Source organism: Mchenga conophoros, linkage group LG8 (assembly GCF_057382185.1).
Source record: "Mchenga conophoros isolate Kocher_MC1m ecotype Shallow Benthic linkage group LG8, M_conophoros_male_GT1.1, whole genome shotgun sequence".
NCBI classification, from domain to species: Eukaryota; Metazoa; Chordata; class Actinopteri; order Cichliformes; family Cichlidae; genus Mchenga; species Mchenga conophoros.
Genome location: NC_140533.1, coordinates 22,098,124 through 22,121,161, shown reverse-complemented (window position 1 = coordinate 22,121,161; position 23,038 = coordinate 22,098,124). Strand labels below are relative to the sequence as shown.

The following is a 23,038-nucleotide window of genomic DNA, read 5'->3' as shown; positions in this document are numbered from 1 at the left end:
TTGTACGTGTTTTGGAGTTTGTACGTGCTTTGTCTCTAGGGGCCACCGTATAGGCGGAGTAGTCAAATGCAGATTCACTGAGCGCTCAACACAGACAGCATCGTCAGATGGAAAGTTGATAAAATAAATTACAAATTTTGTATTGTTCTTTTTTTTTCTCCCCTTTGGTTTTCTTTCTTTCTCTCCCCCTCTTTCTTTCATTCTTTCCCCCTGTCCTATCCCACAGTCATGTCTGTCCCGTTTGCAACTGAAAATAAAATAAATTCATAATTATAATAAAGGTCAATCAAATGGACCAATATGATGATCCACTTAAAATAAATCCTCTTGGCATCTTTCTTGGCCTCAAGACAACAATTCTGATGGCTATAGATCCAAACGGGACACAAAAAAAAAAAAAATTGAAAAAAAAAATTGAGAAAAAAAAAATTGAAAAAATTGTATTGTTCGATACATATGCGTACCGAACCGAAAGCACTGTATCGAACGGTTCAATATCGATACGAATATCGTTGCACCCCTTATATATATATATATATATATATATATATATATATATATATATATATATATATCGTTTCTTGACTCCAAACTGGTCTCAAACTGTGAAGCTGGGTGCAAAAAAGGGCATCAACATCTGTCATGTGCTTGTTTCCACATTGATAAAACCACGATGATTACATTTTAGTGTGAATTTATTAGGTCTGTTTTATCCATTTCCCTAGTGCTATGGTTTAGATATTTACCTATATTAAAAAAAAACAAAAAAAACACAAACTCCCTCAAACTAATTGTTAAATAGTCTAACACACTGATTGGTGAGCATCAGTTACAGTAGGTGACCTGGTTGGTTTTCACCTGACGACTCTGGATGAAGGCTTGTGGGGTCACCTGTCCAACAGCTAAAGCTGGGGTCATGCAATAAGAGGATGAATCCAAACACAGCAGTAACTCTACAACAGATTGGCTGCAATGGCCGAATCAAAACGTAGACCCGAACCTGATTGAAGTACAGTGGCTGCAAACTTCAATGAACTCAAGTAATGCAGTAAAGAGGGCTCAGATTCCTTCACAACAATGTGACAGACGGATAAAGTAGCAAGAAAACTTCAAGCACATGATATCGCAGGCAGCCTCAGATACACTAGCTACCTGCAGACTTAATCGTTTGGGATCATGATAAATATCTGCTCAGATATTAGCGCCATCAGATAAAGCAGATATCATTAAAAATAACCGTTTCATGAGGTTTTCAGTTAGTACAGCGGTCCTGATAAAATGCTGAGTTAGGCAATATACAGGAAAGCGTAATTTTTCAATGCTAAACTTACACTTCCCTAGACTATGAGAATTTTTGTGGATCCAGAAACTGAGAAGTGAAAGCATGCGGAAAAATGCAGACCCGTCATAAATGTATCATATTGTTAAAAAGAGGAAGTGACAATGTTTTGTAATTTTGCTTTTTTCCCCCCACAAAGTGATGGATAAGTAAGACTCTCTTCAGCGATAACACAAGAATAAAAAAAACAACGTTTCACTTTAAACAATCATTTTATTAGCAGTCCCAAGAGGCAATGAAAAAAAAGAATAAAAGGAACAGAAATTATGATTACAGTCAAGACGGCGGGTCAATCGAAGTCAGTGAACATAAAGACGGAACAGAGGGCTGCACACACACACAGAGCACAAAGTCACGTCGTTATAAAAGGAACAAAGTGATAAATGAAGACCGAGTTTAACCTCACGGGTGGTGTGTGTGTGTTGGCTGATCCCTCTGTTCCTCAGGAGAAATTCACCAGGACCGACCCCACATTCACACAATCGCACACCTCACATTCACGCAGACATATCGAGAAAAGAAAAAGGGAAAAAAAAAAAAAAAAAAAAAAAAAGAGAAAAGCCACGTCTTCCTCTCCTCAGTAAAAGCCATGATTTTATATTTAGGCTATTTGTGACACAAATCAACCATCAACAAACCACAGCCGTTCAGGCAGGCCTTTAAAATCGTTATTTTTCTATTAATTCTGTACAGATTATATATTTTATTTACACACTGAACAGCTTGTCAACTTCTCAGTGTGGAGGCAACCCAAAACTTTGCAAACATTCACTGGTGTTCACACGTCTGCTGCCGCTCTGTGCTCATCCCTGCCTGCTTTCAGACAGACCCGGACATCAACGCCTTCTGTTAATATAAAGTCTGCAGCACTACTCGCCTTCAACAATCGCCCAACAAACAAAGCGATCGGGAGCACGTTTCCCCTCACTGTGACGCTTAAAATAATAGATTCACACGCCTCATTCATTTCCCCTTCAGTTTGTCTCTGGCTTTTCTCAGTGCTGCATAGACCTGGAAATAATGAGAGCTTCCTCTCATGACAGTCTCGAGAGACAGATGCTCGCCCCGGTGAGCGAAACTCAACTGACGCTGATTGAAACCAATCTGAATTGCCGATTACTGTAGCGATTCAGCAGTCACAGAAATTACATGCACCTTTATTTTCAGTGCTTACTGTTGGTAAGATCACATCAGACTCCAGTTTGAGTTGTTAATCTAGGGCTTAAAGTCAGATGCTCGCACCTGAAGACACAGCAGGAGATTTAAAAAACAAAACTGGGCAATGGGTCACTAATCCTCTCACATCTGGAAACACACACTCACACATTACGGATGATTGGAGCAGCATGGGAACAGAAGGGGAGGAAGGGGGTACTAAGGCCATGATTATAGTGGATGAGAGACAGAAAGAACAGCATTTATTCAATTCCCTATGTCCTTTACTGTAATGGGATTTAGTCATATAAAAAGTGTTTTCTATCCAAGAGTCATTCATGCACCCAAACAGCCTTTCAGTGCTTTTAATACAGACATTACACCAACTACAGCCGGCATCCGCCTTCTCCGTCAGTCTGTTGCATACGTAATTGTTCATTTTTGTATGTACATTACTCTCCCTCATAAGTTATTTCGCTCCTGCTGCTGTGGAGCAGCAGATTTGAGGCAGAGTAAAGCTTTATTAACATCAGATCCCCCCTATGTCTCTCTCTCTCACTCACACACAGATACACACTCGCACTGTCACGCACACATGTGATCTACCAGCTGGTCTCTGGTGCTCAGCTGACAGACAGTAAGGGGAGCTTTAGTTTATTAGGTTTAAAAAAAAAAAAAGGAAAGGAAAAAAGATCAAGCGCTTTCTTTCACATGGAAAGGTGACTGGGATGGATCTGTGTGGTGGTGGTGGTGGTAGTGGTGGGGGCTCATACAGGTGAAGGTGGGAATTTGCGGTGGGGGGGGCCTAGCTGAGAAGCTGGCGGATCTCCTTGTGCATGTGACACAGGAAGTCTACGTATGACGCTCCCCCGCTGGCGCTCTTGTCTTCGACCAGGAAGTGTCTGAATATCAGCTCGGCCCTGTCTTCCTGCTTCACCACCATCAGCTGCAAAATGACAGAGAAAGGTGTGTGAGAAAGAGGAGGCAGACTTGATACAAAATGTGCCCATAAAAAATACAATTAAATAACGTATTGAGCATCCAGCTCACAATTATTGCAACAAGACAAACATAAAAGTGTATTAAAAAAAAAAAAAATCAAAGCATCTCCTAAAACTTACATCATGAAATTAAAAAAAAATTGAGTTTGAGATTTTCCGTTTTAATATTCACTTAAATGTTTCATCAATTATTAAAAATAGCTGCCTTTTAATTCTTTGTTTATCTCCTAACTTTCCAATTAGGACCAAACACTAGGTTAGATACACGTATCGGGAAGTCTGCGTTACAGAAGTTAGAAAAAGACATTTATCCACCTAAATAACTGGACTGACCCGCCCAAAGCAGCAGACAGTCCACAAAAGAACTGAAGAAGAGAGTGCGTGCAGGGTGGAGTGAGTGGAGACGAGGGTTGGGAGTGATTTGTGACAAAAGGATAGCACAAAGAGCGACAAGAAAGGTTTACGAGATGGTCTCGAGACAGTTCAGGTTGAGCATTTTGGAGACAAAGTTTGAGGCAAGGCTGTGATGGATTTAACATGTACAGAGGAAAGATGGTGAATATACTGGTGCTGTTGGGCAAGAAGAAAAGTGGAAGACCACAGAGGACATTAATGGATGCAGTAGAGGAGCTGCAGAGCGGTGGTGTGACAGAGGAGGATAATAGGGATAGGGTGAGATGGGGGCAACTTGAAGAAGAAGATGAAAAATCTATTTCTCAACAGAGGTAGCATGCAAATTGTTTAAAGTGCACCTGTTGCACATTTTCTTATTGTCTGTCATGTAGACATTGTTGCAGTGGTGGATTCTCATATTAACATGGCCAGAGTTTCCAATAATGAGGTCAGCAGATGTAAAAAATAACTCCTGTTGACCAAAAGCTCAGGTTTCAAGCTGCCTTAAATTCTCAGTTTAGACAGTTTGTTTTATGTTTTTGGACCTGAATGATGCCACAAAGATGGTATCCTTAAACAGTCTTCTCAGTCACGCATCACAGAAAACTCCACTCAGCTGCTTTTCAAACCTTCTGTTTAGGAGCAGCAGCCAATCAGGGAAAAGCAGGCTTAAAAGGAGAGGAGTTAAAAATGGCCTGTGGGGTAGCACTAAGAGCCAGTATAAGCGAGATAAGGATTATTTTGAACTATGAATCATGCAAAGCTGCCCAAACCATAACAGGCTCCTTTTCAGAAACATTATGGGGTAAAAGAAGGAAGAGAAAACTTGCCTTCATGTATCGTGATCGCTGTGCTCTGAAAGAATAAATAAGCTCTCTGAGAGCCTGAGAGATGGGGTTGTCAAGGACAGGCAGACTTGTCTGAAACAAAAAGCAGAAACATTCAGAAAATATATTATACTTTAAACCATTACAATACAGGAAACAACTGTAATATCACTATTATAAAACTGTTTATGTTGTGGTAAAATTCACATTAAACATTCAGGATGACTGATTTTGTTAGCCTTTCATTAGAACTCTCTTCAATACCACGTTTGAGTCGATCTGGCTGAAGCTCGGCGTGCCAAAGATGTTAAGCAGCAGCTCCTGCTGAACGCTGGCTCCCACCCACAGGAAAAGGTGGAGCCCGGTCTCCAGCAGGTAAACTCCTCCTTTTGACAACCTCTCCTCAGAGTCCCTCACTGCCACTGGCAACGAACCGCTTTCCAATTTCATCTGGAAGATGAACAAAAAAAATTAGATGCTACTGTCTGCTGGTATTTCAACCTGCTGATCAGGTGGTAGATTTAGTTCAAGCTAGCTTACATTTTAACAACAAACAGAAATAATTTCATTTGAATTGTATTTCTGGGGCTTTTTAACATATCACACACCACCAAGGATGCAGTGTTCAGCATCTTGCCAAGAACACCTCAAAACTTTACGTCCTGAGCCACAGCTACCTCAGAGTGGTCACATGTTACAGAATTTGGGTTTTTCTGATGATCTGAATCCTGTATTCATACACTATTTAGCCATAAACCTCACTAAAATTTTAATATTTAAACGAATGATACCAGACAGATATCAAAGCCAATATAGTCAAAAAACACAAAGCAATTTCACTGTGTGCTCTTTGAGAGCATCACTGTATTCATTTGTTTGCATTTGGCTTCATAAAACAGGCTGTTGCACTGACCAAGTGAGCAGCATCAGAGTGGCCATATCATATATGAACTTATTTCTAGTGTTACCCCCAGTTTTAGACTTTTGTGGCCAAAGCATCCAGCCGAGAACGTGAACAGATTAGATTTTTGGGGGCCTTTGTCTGCGGTCTCACCACTGGCAGCAGGCGGGGGTAGAAGAAGATGTGACTCTCTGCAACATCCATGCAGCTGATCAGCTGTCTAAGGTAAGCTCGGTCATCCAATGAAACGTCGGCTCCAGGTAGCAGCACATCACTCTTCAGCACGCAGTTCAGATATACTGGGAGCAACTTCATACACTCTGGGAGAATCAACTGGGGAACGAAGAAAACAAAACAAAAACCCACTGTCATCAATTCAAACGCCTAATGACGAGTAAATATGCTGAATCAGTTTATGAGAAAGGCAGGTTTTTGTGGGTTTGATATGAAACGGATATAGATTATAGCGAGGAAAGGGATTCATTTGATTCATTTGTATTTTATCTTCCATTATTCATCTGTTGTTTTATCCATAAAAAGCGTCATGAAAGCAGTGATTACAATCATCATCTTGTGTTTCGTTTGAGTGCAGTGCAGCTTTTAAACATTCAGTTCTGAGTCTCTCTGTGAACCGTGTGTGGTCTTGGTGGATGTGAAAGTTGACCTCCTGAGTATGCATGTGGATGCTTTCACAGTACCTGACCAGCAGATGAGGGACTTGCACAGTTCTTCCTGTAGCACGCCAGAATCTGAGCACACTGGTTCACAAGAGTTTCTCTCACTGCCTTAGTGGGGTTGCTGAGAACGCCACGGAAAGCTGGAAGAAACCAAAAACACACGCACTCATGTATCACCTGCCATGGTGCATTACACTGACATCTAAATGAAATTAACTGCAACCACTTTTCTCTCAGATATCTAACATTTACCGTCTTTGCTTCCCTTCAGTCAGTGACCTTAGAAAGTTGTTGATAACAGCAAGCTCTCAAGAGGAGCTACAGCTTACTACTGTTAGGCAATTTGCAGCTCCGCAGGAGCAGCTCAGCACTGTTTGGTATTATTTTTAGAAAATGTTATTCATTCAATTCTCCACTCACACCTCGTTAGAGAACACTGGAGGGAGAGAGAGAGAGCATTTAAGGAGTTCACACTCCTCCACAGCACAAAAACTCACCGTATTTGGAGAAGTAGTTGATGATTGTGTCTGTCTCACAGTTGCGGTACAGGTCAGCCAGCTGAGAGCAGCAGTTCACGGCCATGTTGTGGACGCGGAGACGTCTCTGGCCGCTGCAGCTGGTGTACAGCACGGCACACTGCGAGGAAACAGGTTTTATTAGAATGAACAGAGACACAAAACTTTTCATACTTCAGCAATGCTGTGCGACTTACGTTGCCTCTTCTTGAAACCACTTAAACGTAACCACAATCACCAGTCCTCCACATCAAACGAGTATATTTGGCAACTTTCTATATTAACTTTATCTGAACATTCATTTCTAAACAGCTAGCCTCAGTCTTTCCTATCCTTGATCTAGAGGACAAGCCCTTGTTCTATTCTGCAGATCCACTTTGAGTTTGAGGGCGACGTTAACCAGTACCACCTGTAGCAGGTGGAGAACTGGTTCAATGAGAGCTCACCAAGGCTGCAGAACAGAACAAAGACTGCTGCCGACAGCTGCAGTGCATGACATTTATCCTGGAGTTCACTGAGATAACTCACAGGAGAGCAAGCGAACTGTACTCGCCCCTTTTTAAATAAAATATCTGCAGAGGAGAACTCTATCCATCTGACATAAACACAGTGTGATGCCAGATGCTTTACTAAATCATCGTTGCTGCCATTTGTAAGAACTTTAAACCCTTTGAAAAGCCTGGTTTGTTTACACTCTCCTTTGAGGATTTAGTTACAAGCATGCACACCTGCATGAGTGCCCCCGTCTCCTCGCTGAGCTTGTCATCGTGTTTGAACTCAACAGTGATGGCCTTGTCACAGTCGAGACCTGCCAGCTCCACATCTGTGGTGTTACTCATATAAAAGGAGCCGAAGAAGTCCGTTGCTCGGATGCCTGAGGGGAGGGAAATTAAAGTCAGCTGTTACATGCTACATCTATAGCCCTTTTTTGTTGGTTTTGAAGTGCTGAAGTCTCACCTGTGCTGGTTCGCACCCTCATAACAGCATCAAACCCAACTAGTTTCTGAACGTCTCGTCTGAGGTCGTTTAAGAATCGCTCCTGATCCGACTGGGCCTGCAATAAAGAAAGCACATAGTTATACAATCCAGCTGGTGCTGACTCACAATGTTTTCTTCAAAGTGGCTGGATGTAGAACATTGAAACAAAACTCTCATGCTATCTATTGGAGTGACACTGAAGAAGGAGCAGAATGACTTTTGCTCACCTGGAAGTAGGTGTATTTATAGACTGAACCTCCAGTGGAGACGGGAACCACAGCTAATGTGGCAACATCCACATACTGGTTGGGGAAGAGGAAAAGATCCACACAACAGCCCTGGGCTACACACTCCTTAGCCAGAGAGCTGTAGAAACCCACCTGAGGCTGAAATAGCGACTGTGGACGACAAGAAAGGAAAGAGAGTGAGCGAAATAACACAAGAAGTTGACCTGCTACAATATGAAGTCATGTCTCATGCTACCTTCTCCTTGTCTGTTCCAATCAGTTTTTTGTCTTCTCTGTTTTTTAGTTTTCCTGGGGCTTCCGCGATGGGCAAAGAGGTGTGAAACACAAACAGCTTCCCAGCACAGTCAGCAGCCTGTGGGGAGAGAAGACACAGGTCATCAGACTGTGACTCAAATAAATGGCACTGGAGCACCACCTACTGCTTTTCTGTGTCAGAAGCTGTCATTAGGAAAATGTTTCAAAAAGTGCATAAGCTAAAGGGCTCCACAAAGCTGCAGTATAAGATAAACAGGGTTTATTTTGAACAGTGAACACAAAGCTACTCTAGAAGAGTCCAAAAATAAAAATATGGAACTGAAAATAAGTGTAACAGGCCCCTCTTTTAAGATCGATTTAGTCAAAAATTAAATATAAACAAATGTTTTGTTTCAGAGCTGCCCATCGTTGTAGCTTTAACCCTCTGGGATCAACGTATGCGACGGGGCGTCCAAATCACATGACCAATTTAAGAAGACACGGCAACAAGATACAGTCTCCATTTCAACTTGTGTTGAAAGTACCGACTTCAAAATACATAGCAGTTTTTAAATTGTGTCGATAGACCACATAGAACCAGAGTTATGATAAAAAATATACACAATGTTTTTTCCTGAATACTGTCGTCGTGTTCACTGGTGGGAAATTTTTTTATTTTTTTTAAAAACTGCATTTCAGTGCTAGCAAGCACTCTAAAAAAAGAGGACAGACAAAAAACACCCTCTTGCTATTGGTGGAAAAATGTACCATATCGACTTTTTAAAAAACTATATGGCCACATGTGGCATTTTTATAAGTTTTACCAATGACACAGCGAGCGAAAGAAACACCTCCTGCTTTAAGGCCTGTGGTGTTCTCCTATAAGAGGTTATATAAAACACGCCTGAGGCCTTGGCTGCATTTTTATGTAAATAGTTGCAAATAATTTTGTTGTTTGCCAAAGTCGTGCATAGATTTTTAAAATGTACAATTTATATTTGCATTTAAAGTTATTAAAATGATTCGATAAGATAACCTTTATTAGTCCCACAGAAGGGAAATTAGCTAAATATGTTTGTGGTTTTTACAGAAAAATATAACTTTTTTCTACTTTTTGATCAATTGTGTTAATACAGTAAGTGAAAATGAAAATATAACTGGAAATTCAGACATGTGAGGTTGTGCTGAAAAGAATGATACCAAACAAGGCAAGGTAAACTGCTTTTAAAGGTGAAAGATAGACGTCAAATCAAAAGCAGTAAAAAGCAGCCAATTATACCCGGGACCCCAGAGGGTTACTATTTGGCAGCAAAAGCAAATTTCATTAAAAGGTTATTTATTATTTACATTAATAACATAAGCAGTTTGGTACCAAGTGAGAAAAAATGGACATTTTAAAGGTTTTCAAAGTTTGAAAGTTAACTTTTATGTTCATCTTCAAGAAGTCTCTAAGATTTCTGGACCTGGACACAAAACACGACAAAACACGACAGGCGTTTACCTTTAGTGCCTCCAGTCCCGCTTGGATGACGGGTCCAAACACCGTCTCCGTCTCCCTGGTATCTGCAAACATCTCTGGGATCTGGTCCAGCAAACTGGAAAAACAAGCAGCAAGTAATTAACCCAGATCAATGTGTCTGACCGTCTGTCTATTCATGTATTTGTCCAAGTGTCAATGTCCACTTTATAGCTGCTCACCTCTCGATAACTTGTCTGCTTTCATTTACATTCACCAGGAACCCGTCAAGCAGGGGTACAAACATGTCTGACACGTCTGACACCACCATCATCTGGGGCTGGGCCAAGCTCGACTTGACGTTGTAGAAGTGCAAAACCTTGTTGTAGGTGACAAAACCCACTCGCACTGCAGATTCCACTTCGGGATTCTCCCTGAATCAAAAAAATAAATACATAAATAAATCAAAACCACATTCCCTGAGATGAGCTACAAATCTGACAGTACTTTTCTTCATTCAGGTGTGTGCTTGAGTACCTGGGGAGGCAGTCTAGTAGGGTCTTGAGTTCCTGGCAGACAATGTTGACCATGCCGCTCTTCACAGCATTGTAGGACACATCAATAAGGAAGATGAAGGCTGGAGGCGGAGGGAGCTTGTTATTCTGTAAACAGACAAGCCATAAATAGATACACAGGTACATTCAGGAATTACTCGTTGTTTAATTGGATGTGGTCTCGGACTTTAGTACCAAGACTTATACAACATATATTTTTTTTCAGATTCTTTCCACTTTACATGTCCTCAGTCCTAGCCTGATCAAGCATGTCACATCTGGAATCCCTTACTTGGGTTAAAGAAAACTAGAGCTGCCGTCTGATGGTGATCGTTGTGCTTCACTCACATTTTTTGCTCAAAAATACTAAATCTAGTGCAGGCTTTTTCTTTAGCCACTGCACATTTTTAAGTTCAGCCAAGATAACAAAAAGAGAACCTCATACTTTATCAACAACATCTAACCAAATGAAGAAAAGTTTCTAATGTATTTATCCAAATAATTACTAAATAATAACTACAAAAACTAAATAGCAAAGCAAGTGTTAAAAGCTTCTATTAAGTCAATATGTTTCTAATCTTGTTAAATAAGAGGAATTATGATATTTACTAAGACAAGACTCATAATAGATCCAGTTTCTTTGTTAATATCACCATATTAAAAAGGTAAATAATTGAAAATTTAAAAATAAATACAAAATAAGATAAGCGCTATGATGGTATGAGTAAGTATCAGCCACTGTCATTGGTGATATATATTTTTTAAAGATCCCATCCCATTAATATCGTATCCACCAAGGCCCATTAATAATTTAATCATACTGAGATAGAGACGTTTTAGTGAGAATTAATCACTTATTATTAAACCATAAAATTAATTTTAAAAAATGATGATTGATACATGGTAAATAGTCAGCTGCAGACTTATGAGGTACTTTAAAGCATGAAAACCCCACAGTAAGACTTTTTTCCCCTCATGGAGCTTTCAATCGTGGGTCTTACCTTACAGTAGTCAACAGTTGCAAGGAATTCATAACTGCCCAGTGAAAGCTCTGGCCGGTCGTAGCAGTCCACCCTCTTACCAGTGTGGTCCAGATGCTGGAAGTAATGTGGAGGCACTGTGGGGGGAAAAGCAGAAATGATATCAACGCACATCAGGGTACCATTTATAGTCTCTCAAACGCTGCATCTTTTCACATATCACTATGGACACATGTGCTCACCCTCTGTGACACAGCTGCAGAAACCACACTGGAAGCGGCGACCTCCCTCTATGAACTGCATGTATGGACACATGTAGGCCTTGCAACGGTTGCAGCGGATCGGACCGCTCTCGCCGTGGTCCACCACGAGTGGAGGGGCCTGAGGAGATATTCGCGAAAAGAGTAAGATGAAACTAAACTTCACCAGGACGAGAAAAAGGATTCAAACACCCTAATGTGGACACAATTACTCAACCGAGACGCAATATGTACCAAACTGTTATCAGTTAAAAATAAATAAGTCATGCCTGCTTTTCCCTACAGCTGTTTTTCATACCCAGATGACACAACATGAAAGTCCAATCCAAATGGATATATATTAGGCGTGATGACAGCATGAAACAGGGTCATGCAGCCACTCCCACCTTTGATTTGAAGAGATTATCCCACTGACATTACGTGCATCCTCTGATACTATCTACATATTAGGCTTTTTCCTGAAAAATAATCTTTTATCAAATCTGGCTCCGAGTAATAACTGTTCCACTGTTGCAGCAGAAGATGCAGCCGCAGATACCGATGAGATGAAGACGATGAAATGCAAAAGAAGCTTGTTAATGGGACAAATAAACAATAGAATATTAATTTTCAAAGACATTCAGCATTTTCAAAGATATATTTTTGCATTCAGAGCTTGTTTGCCTTTTTTTTTTTTTTTTTTTTAAAGTTCAATCTCTAGGCAGAAGATTTTCTTCCTAATACAATACTGCATTTCCAAATGAGAAAAAAAAAACCCCTGTCTAATCGTAACTTACAGAATTCACAACACAAAAGAGATATGAGAGAGCGCCAGAGCAAAGGAATCACTCACCTCATCAGGTGGCAGCGTGGCGAGGGGCTTGATGACAGCAGCCAATGGCACCTGAGACTGCTTTGCCATATCAGCTGTGCAAGGCATGTTGTAGGCTGTACAACGAATAAACCTGGGACTGGCATTCCCTAAACACAAGCACAGTTGCTCCATTATTATCAATGCTAAATGTAAAAATTATTTTCAAGAATGAGTTTAGTGTTATCTTGTTAACTATTTGGACAAATGAAGTGAACTCCAGGATAATTGTGGCTGAGAAAACCAGAGAGGACAAAAAAAAAAAAAAGGAGAACAACCTTGGTCTTGAACCTGGAAGTTGGTGGTGACCAGTGGTGGGGCTTGACCCCTGACCCCTGTGGTGAATGGCTCGGTAGTTTTAGCCTTGTCATCCTCTATTACCTGGATCTAATAAAGAGGGGGAGACAAAAGGTGGCCCACGTTCATACATGATCACAGCATCAATATAAGACATTTATAGGACACACTATCCCAGAGTCTCACAAAAATTAAAAGAGGCACATGAAAACCACTCATGCAGGAAAAGACTTGTATACAACTCCCCCACACAGAGATTTGCAGCCACTAACACACAACTATACCCTGTGTTGATCAGTGGACAAAAACAAAGTCAATTCATGCTGAAGCCATTCTGTCAGAATTTAAAACAAAAAATTAAATCCCGGGAACCGGGAAGGATTTATCAAGGCATGCCTTAAATGCAAGAGACTTGATGGTAAATCCAATCCAGGCTAGCATGCAGGGCTTGGAAAAGGATTATAGGCGTTGTGTGGGTGTATAAAGTTTACTTTGAAAGACAGAAGTTCTCTTAAGAACCAGCTGCCTCAAAATCCTGACCAAAAACACAAACAGTGAGGTGGGCAATGGTTATACGACCTTGTGTACAGGCTGTTAATGTGTAATCTGAGTTTCACAAAAAGTTGCACTACATCTTAGTCATTTTTCCTGACAGTCTCTTGAAAACTTGAGACAGCTTGAGACTTTAGAAAATGCTTTTTTTTTTTTTCTTTATTGTTGCAAACTGGATGAAAAGATCCCACAAAAATCAGTCAGACAGGAAACCATTAAAGATTAAAGGGTCATGGCACAGATGTGCCTCATATTCACCATTCAGTTTTTGAATGAATTATACAAAGAATAACATGTTACTTAAGGAGCTCTAAAGGTCATGGTATGGAACTAATACACTCACACTCATCATTATTTCATGTATTTGTGCTATGTTAAAGGATTAGCAGGATAAATGTACTGGTTTCACACCTACTGTCCAGATTGAGAATGGTAACAATTTGGGCTGTGCGATATGACCAAAATCTCATATCCCGATATAAGACATCTATCGTCCCCATAACGATATAAATCACAAAAATTTTACATTTTCTGAAAATTCTGTGAATCTCGGGCAGCTCGACTTGCGTGAAGTGTTTCCAGCTGGGCGTCATGTACCTGGAGTCGAGTGTTGTAACCGATGCATGAAACTATACATTTTTAGACACAAGTTGTAAAGGCCGCTGTTTTCTTTGTGAGTATTTATTACACAGCGTGCTGCGGGGAAAAGCCTGTTCTAACATTTGAGTCGAAGGTTTATTTTTTTAGCACCTGACGACTCTTTTTTGCTTCTCATCCGTAAAGACTCTGCATACTCTTTCACGTAATTCAGTTTATTTTGAAAAGTCTCAACAGGATCTTGAGCTATTGTGAAAGGTTTATGTGGAAAATAAACAAGTGGACACGCGATGGTTTTACCGTCGTTGTTGCTAATGACAACACATAAAAACAGGCGCTTGTCCGTCCGTAGTGTGGTTATATAAAATATAAGAGAAAGAGAGAACTTTAAGAAATTAATATAGCCGCTACAGTGGCCATCAAAACAATGAAAAAATATTGCCGTAAACAGTTTATTTTGCGACACCACGAAACAAACGATAGCGTAAAATGATAGATGTTTTAAATCGTCATCCGATACATATCGTTATATCGAACAGCCCTCGTAACAATCTTCTCATCCAGTTCTTAACAAGAAAACACAAAGAAACATTTTCTACAATGTTAAACTTTCCCTTGAAATATTACGTCTTTGTTGTGTCTTGTTTGGGCTGTGACAATTTCATCTGGGTATTTCTGCTAAAAACATATCAGATATCGGCATATCAAAATGTATCTGTGACACAACAACTGGATCATAACATAAATTTTTAAAAAACTGTCATGATCGCTAACTTTAAGGGAGTAGAGGAAAAAGACAGGAGGAGGAGGCAGTGGGTTACTGCAGTCAGGCACAAAGAAGAGGATGAAGCAGAGGAAAAGGCACACAGGAAACTTACTGGGCTTGGGATAGCGTCTGGATCTATTCTATGTCTCGGTTTCTGCACAGCCGGCATGTCAGACGCTTGCTTTACATTCAAATGTTTGTCCAGCAAATTGTGCAAAACAAGTAAATACAAAGAGTAAAAGATAAAAAGGAGTGTGAGAGGAGAAAGATCAGCAAGACTGAGCTCAGCAGCAGGTAGCATTGCTTTTATGTAGACAGAAACACATCAGTATTATTGATTAGTTATTAGTAATATTGTAAGCTCAAGTGGAAATACGTTTAAACTAACTAGTGGTAGCAAACATGCTTAGAATCTGAGGTTACATAGTTAAAAAAGGTTAGATTTCTTCCATTCTAGAGCTTTGCAGTATGAAAATAATACATTTACAATGAAATCCAAATTTATGACCATGTTGAGTAAACACACATGCATTTATCACATTATTTACCAACTTGCCATCTTTTTTCTAGACCGAGAGAGATGCTGTCAGGTGTAAAAATGGTCCCACTTCAAAAACTTACTCTAGGAATAAACTGCTGAGATATTTTAATTCTTATTACTGAACTAAACTCTGAATCTTTTATAATAAATTAAATTAATCTAAATAACAGTTGTAAGGAGAACACATAATAACAGAATTATCACACAGCTCTAGGTGCAGCATGCAAAAATCATTCACACTCAGTGTCCACTTAGGCCTATAAAATCAAGTGCAATACCATCAGATTTCGCATAAATTCCACTTTTAAGGGAAATCTTTTATAGATTATATGAACATCATAGTTAAAAGTGATGTTATACTTAACTACGCTGTATTAATGTGTTAATATGCAACAATTCTAACACTGAGAAACTTGTTCCACCTTCCTTGCTAACGCTACTTTGGTAAAATGTTGCATATGAAGTGTGGATCAGAACCAAGAGTGAAATTTTAGAAAAAAAGAATCTAAACCCATATGTGGGTCGAAACTTGCAAAGGCCCGGATGTAGCCTGGGCCATGAATTTGAGATGGCCTAGTTGTTACATTTATTTATTTCCCCTGAGGGTTGAACATTGAGAAAGCCTCGCAATATAATGCAGCTCAGTACATCATTACAACCAAATACAGATTCTAAAAGTTGGAGATTTAAGAATTGGTTTTGTGTGGCAAACCAAAACAATTGAGAATTAAACAGTATATGTATTTGTGTCAGCTCACCGGGCTAGGAATGGCATCTGGGTCAAGTCTTTTCTGTGCAGGTGGAGCAGGAGCTGGTGCTCCATAGTTTGGTTGCCCAGGGTAAGGGCCTGAATACCCAGGCTGAGGGCCTCTCACCTGCCCAAAAGCACCTGCAGAAAACAGCAAAACAGCTGAGATACAAAGAAAACGAATGATAAGCCTTTTTGATTTTACTTTAACAGCCGTCTCCTAACCATTCTGCTGAGGAGGGTATCCTGTCTGCATCCCAGGTTGAGATGGAGGCTGCTGTAGTGGCCCAGGAGGACCTGCCGGGCCCTGGGGTCCTGGAGGCAGGTGATTGCTCTGAGCCATGGAAGTGGGAGGCATTTGAGGTCTAGGAGGATGGTGCCCTGAGTGATAGGGGGATGGCTGAGATGGAGGGGGTTGCTGCTGGGGTGGCATGGGACCTGGGTACTGGCAAGAGGGGGCTGAGGTTAGAGGGGGGCCAGGAGGAGGAAAAGAACCAGGCTGAGAGCTAGGAGGGGGGCCTTGAGGTGGAAACGAGCCTGGGGCAGAAGGCGGAGGGCCAGTGGCAAAGGAAGATTGACTGACAGGTGGAGGTGCTGAAGAGAAAGGGGGCTGGGGTGTAGGGAAGGACTGCTGTGCCTGGGACACTGGGGGAACAGGAGGTTGACTTTGTGTAGGCACCGGACCCGAGTAGGAGGATGGAGGTAAGGTTTGCTGAGGAGGAGGATGTGGAGGTACAGAAGAGGTGAACTGCTGCTGCTGCTGAGAGGTAGGGGGAAGAGAGGAATTGAATGGCTGTTGAGAAGAAGGCGGTGGGCCGCTATAATATTGCTGAGGAGCTGCGGGGCCGCTGGGAGGTGGCGGCTGGGTGGGAGCAGAGGACACAGGGGGTGGGGCTTGGGTGTAGGAGGCCTGGGGTGCGGCCGAGTACCCAGTGCTGACAGGAGGCTGGGAGCTGTGAGGTGGAGCTGAATAGAGAGCGAAAGACAATACAATCTTTAAATATCATAAAGAGAATAAAAGACTGCATGCATTAAACTGAAAAACAAATCTATTCAAATTACCATATCCTGGCCCAGCAGCGGTTGGTGGTCCAGAGGTGATCTGCATCCCCGTCATCTGGTTGGTAACCTGCTGCATTGTGGATGGGGGTCCATAGTGTTGGGGATAAGAAGGGTGCGGCCCCGATAGGTTCATAGCACCCTGGTTGTACGGCTGAGAGACAGCAGGTCTGAAAACACAAAGCTCTTTCAGTAGTTGATTGCACTAGGAGACACTGATGTTAGCTTGCATTCTCCACTCTAATTCATCCCAAAGGTGTTCTATCAAGTTGAAGTGAGGACTCTGTGGAGGCCAGTCAACAGGAAGGGGCCATTCCCAAACTGTTCCCACAGAGTTGGGAGCATGAAGTTGTTCAAAATGGCTTGATATGCCGAAGCTTTAGGAGTTTCTTTCACGGGAACTAAGGGGCCGAGTGACTGAAAAAAAACTGAAAAAATAACTGCACACTATAATCCCCCCTTCACCAAACTTTACATTTGGTACAATGCAGTCACAGGTACAGTTGTCCTGGCAACTGCCAAACCCAGACTCATCCACTGGATTACCAGAGAGACAGGTGTAATTCGTCACTCCAGAAAACATGTCTCCCAGCATTTTTTACACTACTGTATCCGGCGCTTTGTATCATGCTTTTTGATGTAATGCTAAGATGTAACTGCTTGGACATGGAAACCCATTCAACGAAGCCCTCTATTCACTGTTCTTGAGCTAATCTGAAGGCTACATAAAGGTTGGAGGTGATAGACTCTGCAGAAAGTTAACAACTTCTGCACACTATGTACCTCACCTCCTCTACCATCTAACCTTTGAATATTTATAAATGTCATACCCATGTGAGTTGTGAAGATATGCTGTGCAGTGTCCTCTCCCTGAGCTGTGACTCTGCTCTGACACGTGCACACAGAGAAGGTCAGGGCTGACTGACACAGCTTCTTCTATCAATTAAACAGTATAAGGTGGCCATGTTTTTAAAATAAAATATAAACTTTCAGTCTGTATCCTCAAATTTACTGTAACTGAACTAACATACTGATTAGGACAACCTGATTACAAAATTGTCCATGTTTTTACAAGGAATGCACATTTTTAGCTTATTATTAGCGTATCTTGGAGCAAATCCAATCAGGATAACAATATCCTAGCATGACAAGCTCACCTGGTTCCTCAACATCACCTGTCCTAATCCAGCCTTTTAAACAGCAGATAAACACAAAAAGAAATGCAGAGTATTGGCAACCAAGGTACCTCCTGCTTTCTTAAATTTCAGTTTCTGTGCAGTTTGTCGAGTGCCTTAACACATCACTGTTTCTAAAAATGTGCTTTGGTTGGTTTGTAGTCTACATGTCACTCCTGTAAGGAAAGCACCAGATTTTGACAGTCTCAGTACTAGTATCTGGGGTATTATAATGGATTCTGTCAACTGCTTCAATAAACTTGTACAGCAAAGGCGAAAACAAATTACCTGGGTGGTGCCTGTGTAGGAGGTGGGGGTCCATTCTGCATGCTCCCTTGACTCTGACTGTACTGATTGTACTGCTGAGGTGCTGAGACAGGCGGGGGTCCAGAGGTAGGAGGACCCCTGACAGGACCTGAAATGCAAGAGCCAAATAATTACTACATATAGTGACAAAAAGCAACTTCGCTACCAAATAATCGTGAATCAACTCTGGTATGAACCTTAGTATGTTGAGATAACTGAGGTTAGGGCTGGGCGATTTGGTCTAAAATCCATATCACGGTATAATTTGAAGCACGTGCGGTAACGATATATATCGCGATATATTCTTGTCTTCTGTATAACGTATTTTCCACACTATAAGGCACACTTAAAATCCTTTAATTTTCTCAAAAATCGAGTGTGCCTTATGTATGAATTCTGGTTGTGCTTACTGACCTCAAACTGATTTTGGAGTGCAGAAATCTGTTAAAAATGTTTTGATGGATTGTCAGAGCATTACGGCTGCCGTAGTGAGGAGCTTTGCGGAGTAATCTGGGTCCAAAACTCCATCCCCTCAGGTCCGAAAGTCAAACGAACACTTAAGAGTTAAAAACGGTCTAAATTCTTTCATCTTTAATAAAATCATCAGCGTTGCTGCTTTACCAGGTGTAACAATTAAGTTTAACATCCAGGCATCCATGAAAACAGAATTTATTAAATTTAACGGAGTTAGAAGTTAGCAGGAAGTTAGCTCGCTAGTTTCCACCTAAACATGACATACCATGTTCTGACTGAGAGATTTTTGAAACTAATTCAGCTTGATGACATCATCAACATGCGCTATCGCGATAGAGCGGTATAGTCAAAATCTCTATCGTTGGCCAAATTTATATCGTTTCTATCGTATATCGTTTATATCGCCCACCCCTAACTGAGGTAACACTATTATAAGCCAAACATATTTTTCCCTCGTGGGTTTGCACAGATAGAAAACCAAGATAACAAATGCTGTGTTTGAGGAGTATCAACCAGATTTGTAAGACAAGTTCATACAGGAACTTTTTTTTCACCATTCAGACTGTAAATCTGACCCTAATAGTTTGTTTAAAGGGAACCTATTATGCCAAATATCTATTGTTGCAAAGGTGGATGCTCATAACAAACATGACCAAATATCAAGTCAACATATGTACGACTAAGTCCAACAATTAGTTTTTTTCTACTCTTACGTACAATGTCAACAAGGGAGGGGATATTTCTAATATGGTCATCTGAGATGCAGAGCTCTAGCTTTGAGTGCAGAAACCCCCTCCCCACCTGCTGTTAAAACCTTCTGTGTGCAAAAGGCAGCGAATCAAAAGCAAAAGAAGTAATGACCAGTGGATTCAAAGACTAAATTTATGTCTCTCACATAACAGAGATATAATTTATATTTCTGGCCTACACAAAGGTTGGTGTATAGTTGGCTGCTGTACTTGAACGTCACTGGCATTAGTCTCAGAAAGATGTTCAATTATATGCTGAGAAAAATGACACAGCAGGAAGAATAATACCTGCAGGTAGAGAGAGGATTTGATGATTGCAGGGCATATGAAGTGTGAAATGAGTGAGAAACAGAGATGAGCTGGTTACCTAAGTCAAGAGGAGAGGGGAGGTCAGAGACTGGGTTGGCTGCCAAAGCCTTAGAGGGAAAGCTTGTGAAAGGAGAGTAACCTGAAATAGAAGAAAAGAGGGGAAGGAGGCAAATACAAGAAGATGAAGAGAAGTGCATGAAGCAAAGTGAAGGAAGGAGAGGGCAGTTGAGAATCAGATTAGTATGCACAGGTGCTGTGCTTTTCTCACACATACATGATCACTCACATGGCAGGAGGCATGTAGGACACTCCAAGGTTATATCCCTCTGAATGCTTAAAGTACAGCCTACCTGAACTGCTGGATGTCTCACTCATGCGCACATTTTTTAACAAACTGCACTTTACCTTGCGGTGGAGCCCCAGGCTGATAGGCTGACGCAGGGCCATTGTAGGGTGCGTAGGGTGCTGGATAGCTCCCATCCAGGGGAGCGTAACCAGGCTGGCCAAAACTAGGCTGGGGCTGGCCATATGGAGAGGCCATTGGCGTGTGCTGGTTTACATTCATCCTCAGTTCATCCCTAAATCTGGATGAAATTGTGAAATAACAATACAGTTAGTTACTTAGATGTCATAGTTAAGGACTAAACTTGTTTCGCCTGCTTCGTGTGTGTGAACAATAATACAACCAGGGCACCTGTAGTGTGAAAGCCCCTGAAATAAGGACGGTACTGATAAAGGCTGTTGTGAAGGTATTGTGTTTCTCTGAAACAAAGACACAGACTCTTTCAAAGAGCAGGGGGAATCTGTCCACAGCAGTGCTTGCACATACTGCTAGAACATTTACTGACAACTGTCATGTTTAAGAAAACGTTTTTTCCAAAGCAGTTTAAACAGTAAGTCTAACTAAAATAACAAGATCTTAACACCCACATAAAACATAATGGATCCAAAATGAAGTTTTTGGCACCAAGCACCTGAACTAAAAAACAGGCAAACTGACACAGAAGAGCTTTGCCCTGCAGGACTCTAAACTCTAACTGTCTACAGTCTGACATTATTATTTATTTATTATTTAAATCCCACTGACTTATGACATTAACATTTCCTGGTTCAGTGACAAAACCTTTATTGGCTTTTTATGTTTGACTTGGCCACACCCTCAGCCTTTTGAGTTTTTACACAATGTGCTACAAAAATTAAATAACATTAAATAAAAAGATTACAACCAAAAGAAAGTAAACAAACATTAATATCGAACACCTATTGCTAAAAAGACACAAAATGCAAAATTATTATGCAACTCTTTTGCAGCTGTGAAAGTGGTATTAAAGATAGTATCAGATAATACCTGAGTACAGGTTTTACAAGTTATTAAAGAGAAAGTATTGTAGACAACTAAAAGGATTAAAAAAATAGTTATGACTAGTTATATCTAAAGACTGTATAGTTAGAAAACTAAAATAACCATTTAAGAAATGGGTTTTAGACGTTGTCAAGCTGGTTAAATAAGCCAATAAAATGCATGTAAGCAACTTTTCATGCTGTCTGCATCACAGAAAGTCAGTGTTGTCTTGCCATGACTTTTCTAAACAACTTATAAAATCTAATACTTAAAGTGATGAAAACCACACTCAAAATATCTCAAATGAGAAGATGGAAAGTAAGTCAATCCTAAATCGTCAATAACATAAAATAAAAACTAAATAAAGCAGTGAGAAGAAACCAAATGCTGAATTATGAAAACCAACTTTATGAGCATAACTCCATCACATGTCAACTTTAACCCTGCTAACAGATGTGGGTGAGTGGTGTTTTTATTCACTTTGTTCCTGGACACAGGCCTAAAATATAAGACATGAGTGATCAGTATCGTCTGACAGACAAACACGAGCTAAACCAGCGGGGCCATTGAATAATTCAGCAGTGCAGGTGCCACAGCGAGAAACACAATCGCTGGAACCGTAACTGTTCTTTTACTATGTCGGGCCTACCGAGTGACCCACATCTGTTCTAAGGTGCACTGCTAAAGGTTTGGGCTAGTAATTTTATCCAAACATCGGAGAACTTTTTAAAACTCACACAGAAATAGGGTGTTTGAGAATAAAAAAACAAGTGCCAGGTAGGGAAAAGACTGTTTTGTAGGAGGAAAGTGTGAAATCTGGCGAGTAGTAATGCCGCCGCATTATAATTAGCTCGCTAGCAATGCTAACATTAGCCGGACAACATGTCAACCAAGAGCCAAAAACAACTTGCCTCTCTTATTATACAAGTAACTGTTCTGACTCTAAGTAGGGGTCAAAGCAGGACACGTTCCTTATTTAACCACACTCCAGCTACCCCAGCATGCTAATGTTAGCAACCACACAGCCTGAATCATGACAGCACATCAGCTGTGACCAAATGCTAAGTTAGCTCGTAATCTCCTAGCTTTTCGTCAGAGCGGTGCTAGCAGTGCCTTAGCATTAGCCAAGCATTAGCAAACGTAGCGAAATCCAAGATCCCCAGCGAAGCCGGGAGGGCAAAGAATAAACCGTATCAAAACCTAAACCTACCTCCAAAGTGATGTAAATAGTAAGGCTGTCCTAGATTTGATGCAAACTCTGAAGCCCGGTGGTCGACAAACTGAGACGCCGATGTCGTACCGGGGTGTTGCTCACTAATCCCTTCTCGGTATCAGAAGCGGACATTCAGCGGAACTGCTGCAGCGCTGTGCCACGTCCACATCCGGACTCCTCAAAGTGACTTCCTCCGAGAGAGCGCAGCAGTGGTTGCTGGAAGCTGTTCAGGCTGCTGTGTGAGAGTTTTGGTTTCATTGTAAGAATTGGGGTTTGTTTTTTCACCTTTTCTTCGGGAATTTGACAAGGCAGCGGTGTAATTGGTATACGGTATCGGCAGCCAACTATTTAACATGTAAAATGGGAGTCTTTTTAATCAAAGCATTGATAGTTATTAAAAAAAGTTATTAAACAGGGGCTGTTTCATGATATTTGTGGTGGCCCAGAGGGGACCAAAAACCAGTGGAGGAAGGGTACTGCTGGGGTCAGGGTAATCAACCCTTACTAAAAAAAAAAAAAAAAAGAGTCACTTTTGAGCAGTT

The 23,038-nt window shown here is 41.0% G+C and overlaps 1 protein-coding gene across 4 annotated transcripts; it reads right to left on the bottom strand.

The window, feature by feature from the left end:
• Window positions 1–1,532: 1,532 nt before the first annotated feature.
• sec24c (SEC24 homolog C, COPII coat complex component) lies at window positions 1,533–22,683 on the bottom strand. 4 transcript variants are annotated; one of them, XM_085284971.1, is made up of 25 exons: window positions 22,494–22,683; window positions 20,347–20,525; window positions 20,000–20,080; window positions 18,392–18,518; window positions 16,932–17,098; window positions 16,095–16,835; window positions 15,880–16,010; window positions 14,693–14,761; window positions 12,647–12,755; window positions 12,351–12,478; window positions 11,501–11,639; window positions 11,280–11,395; window positions 10,262–10,386; window positions 9,967–10,158; window positions 9,770–9,863; window positions 8,270–8,386; window positions 8,014–8,184; window positions 7,766–7,862; window positions 7,537–7,682; window positions 6,791–6,929; window positions 6,315–6,433; window positions 5,770–5,949; window positions 4,980–5,165; window positions 4,719–4,808; window positions 1,533–3,440 (listed from the first exon to the last, which is right to left on the bottom strand). In XM_085284971.1, exons 2-25 carry the CDS (start codon window positions 20,504–20,506, stop codon window positions 3,300–3,302), a joined length of 3,765 nt encoding a protein of 1,254 aa, XP_085141097.1. In that variant the 5' UTR covers window positions 20,507–20,525; window positions 22,494–22,683; the 3' UTR covers window positions 1,533–3,299. The 4 variants fall into 4 exon arrangements, with proteins under 4 accessions (XP_085141097.1, XP_085141099.1, XP_085141098.1 ...); XM_085284973.1 differs by lacking the exon at window positions 20,000–20,080 and having other exon boundaries at window positions 22,494–22,681; XM_085284972.1 differs by lacking the exon at window positions 14,693–14,761 and having other exon boundaries at window positions 22,494–22,680.
• Between the last annotated feature and the right edge of the window lie 355 nt (window positions 22,684–23,038).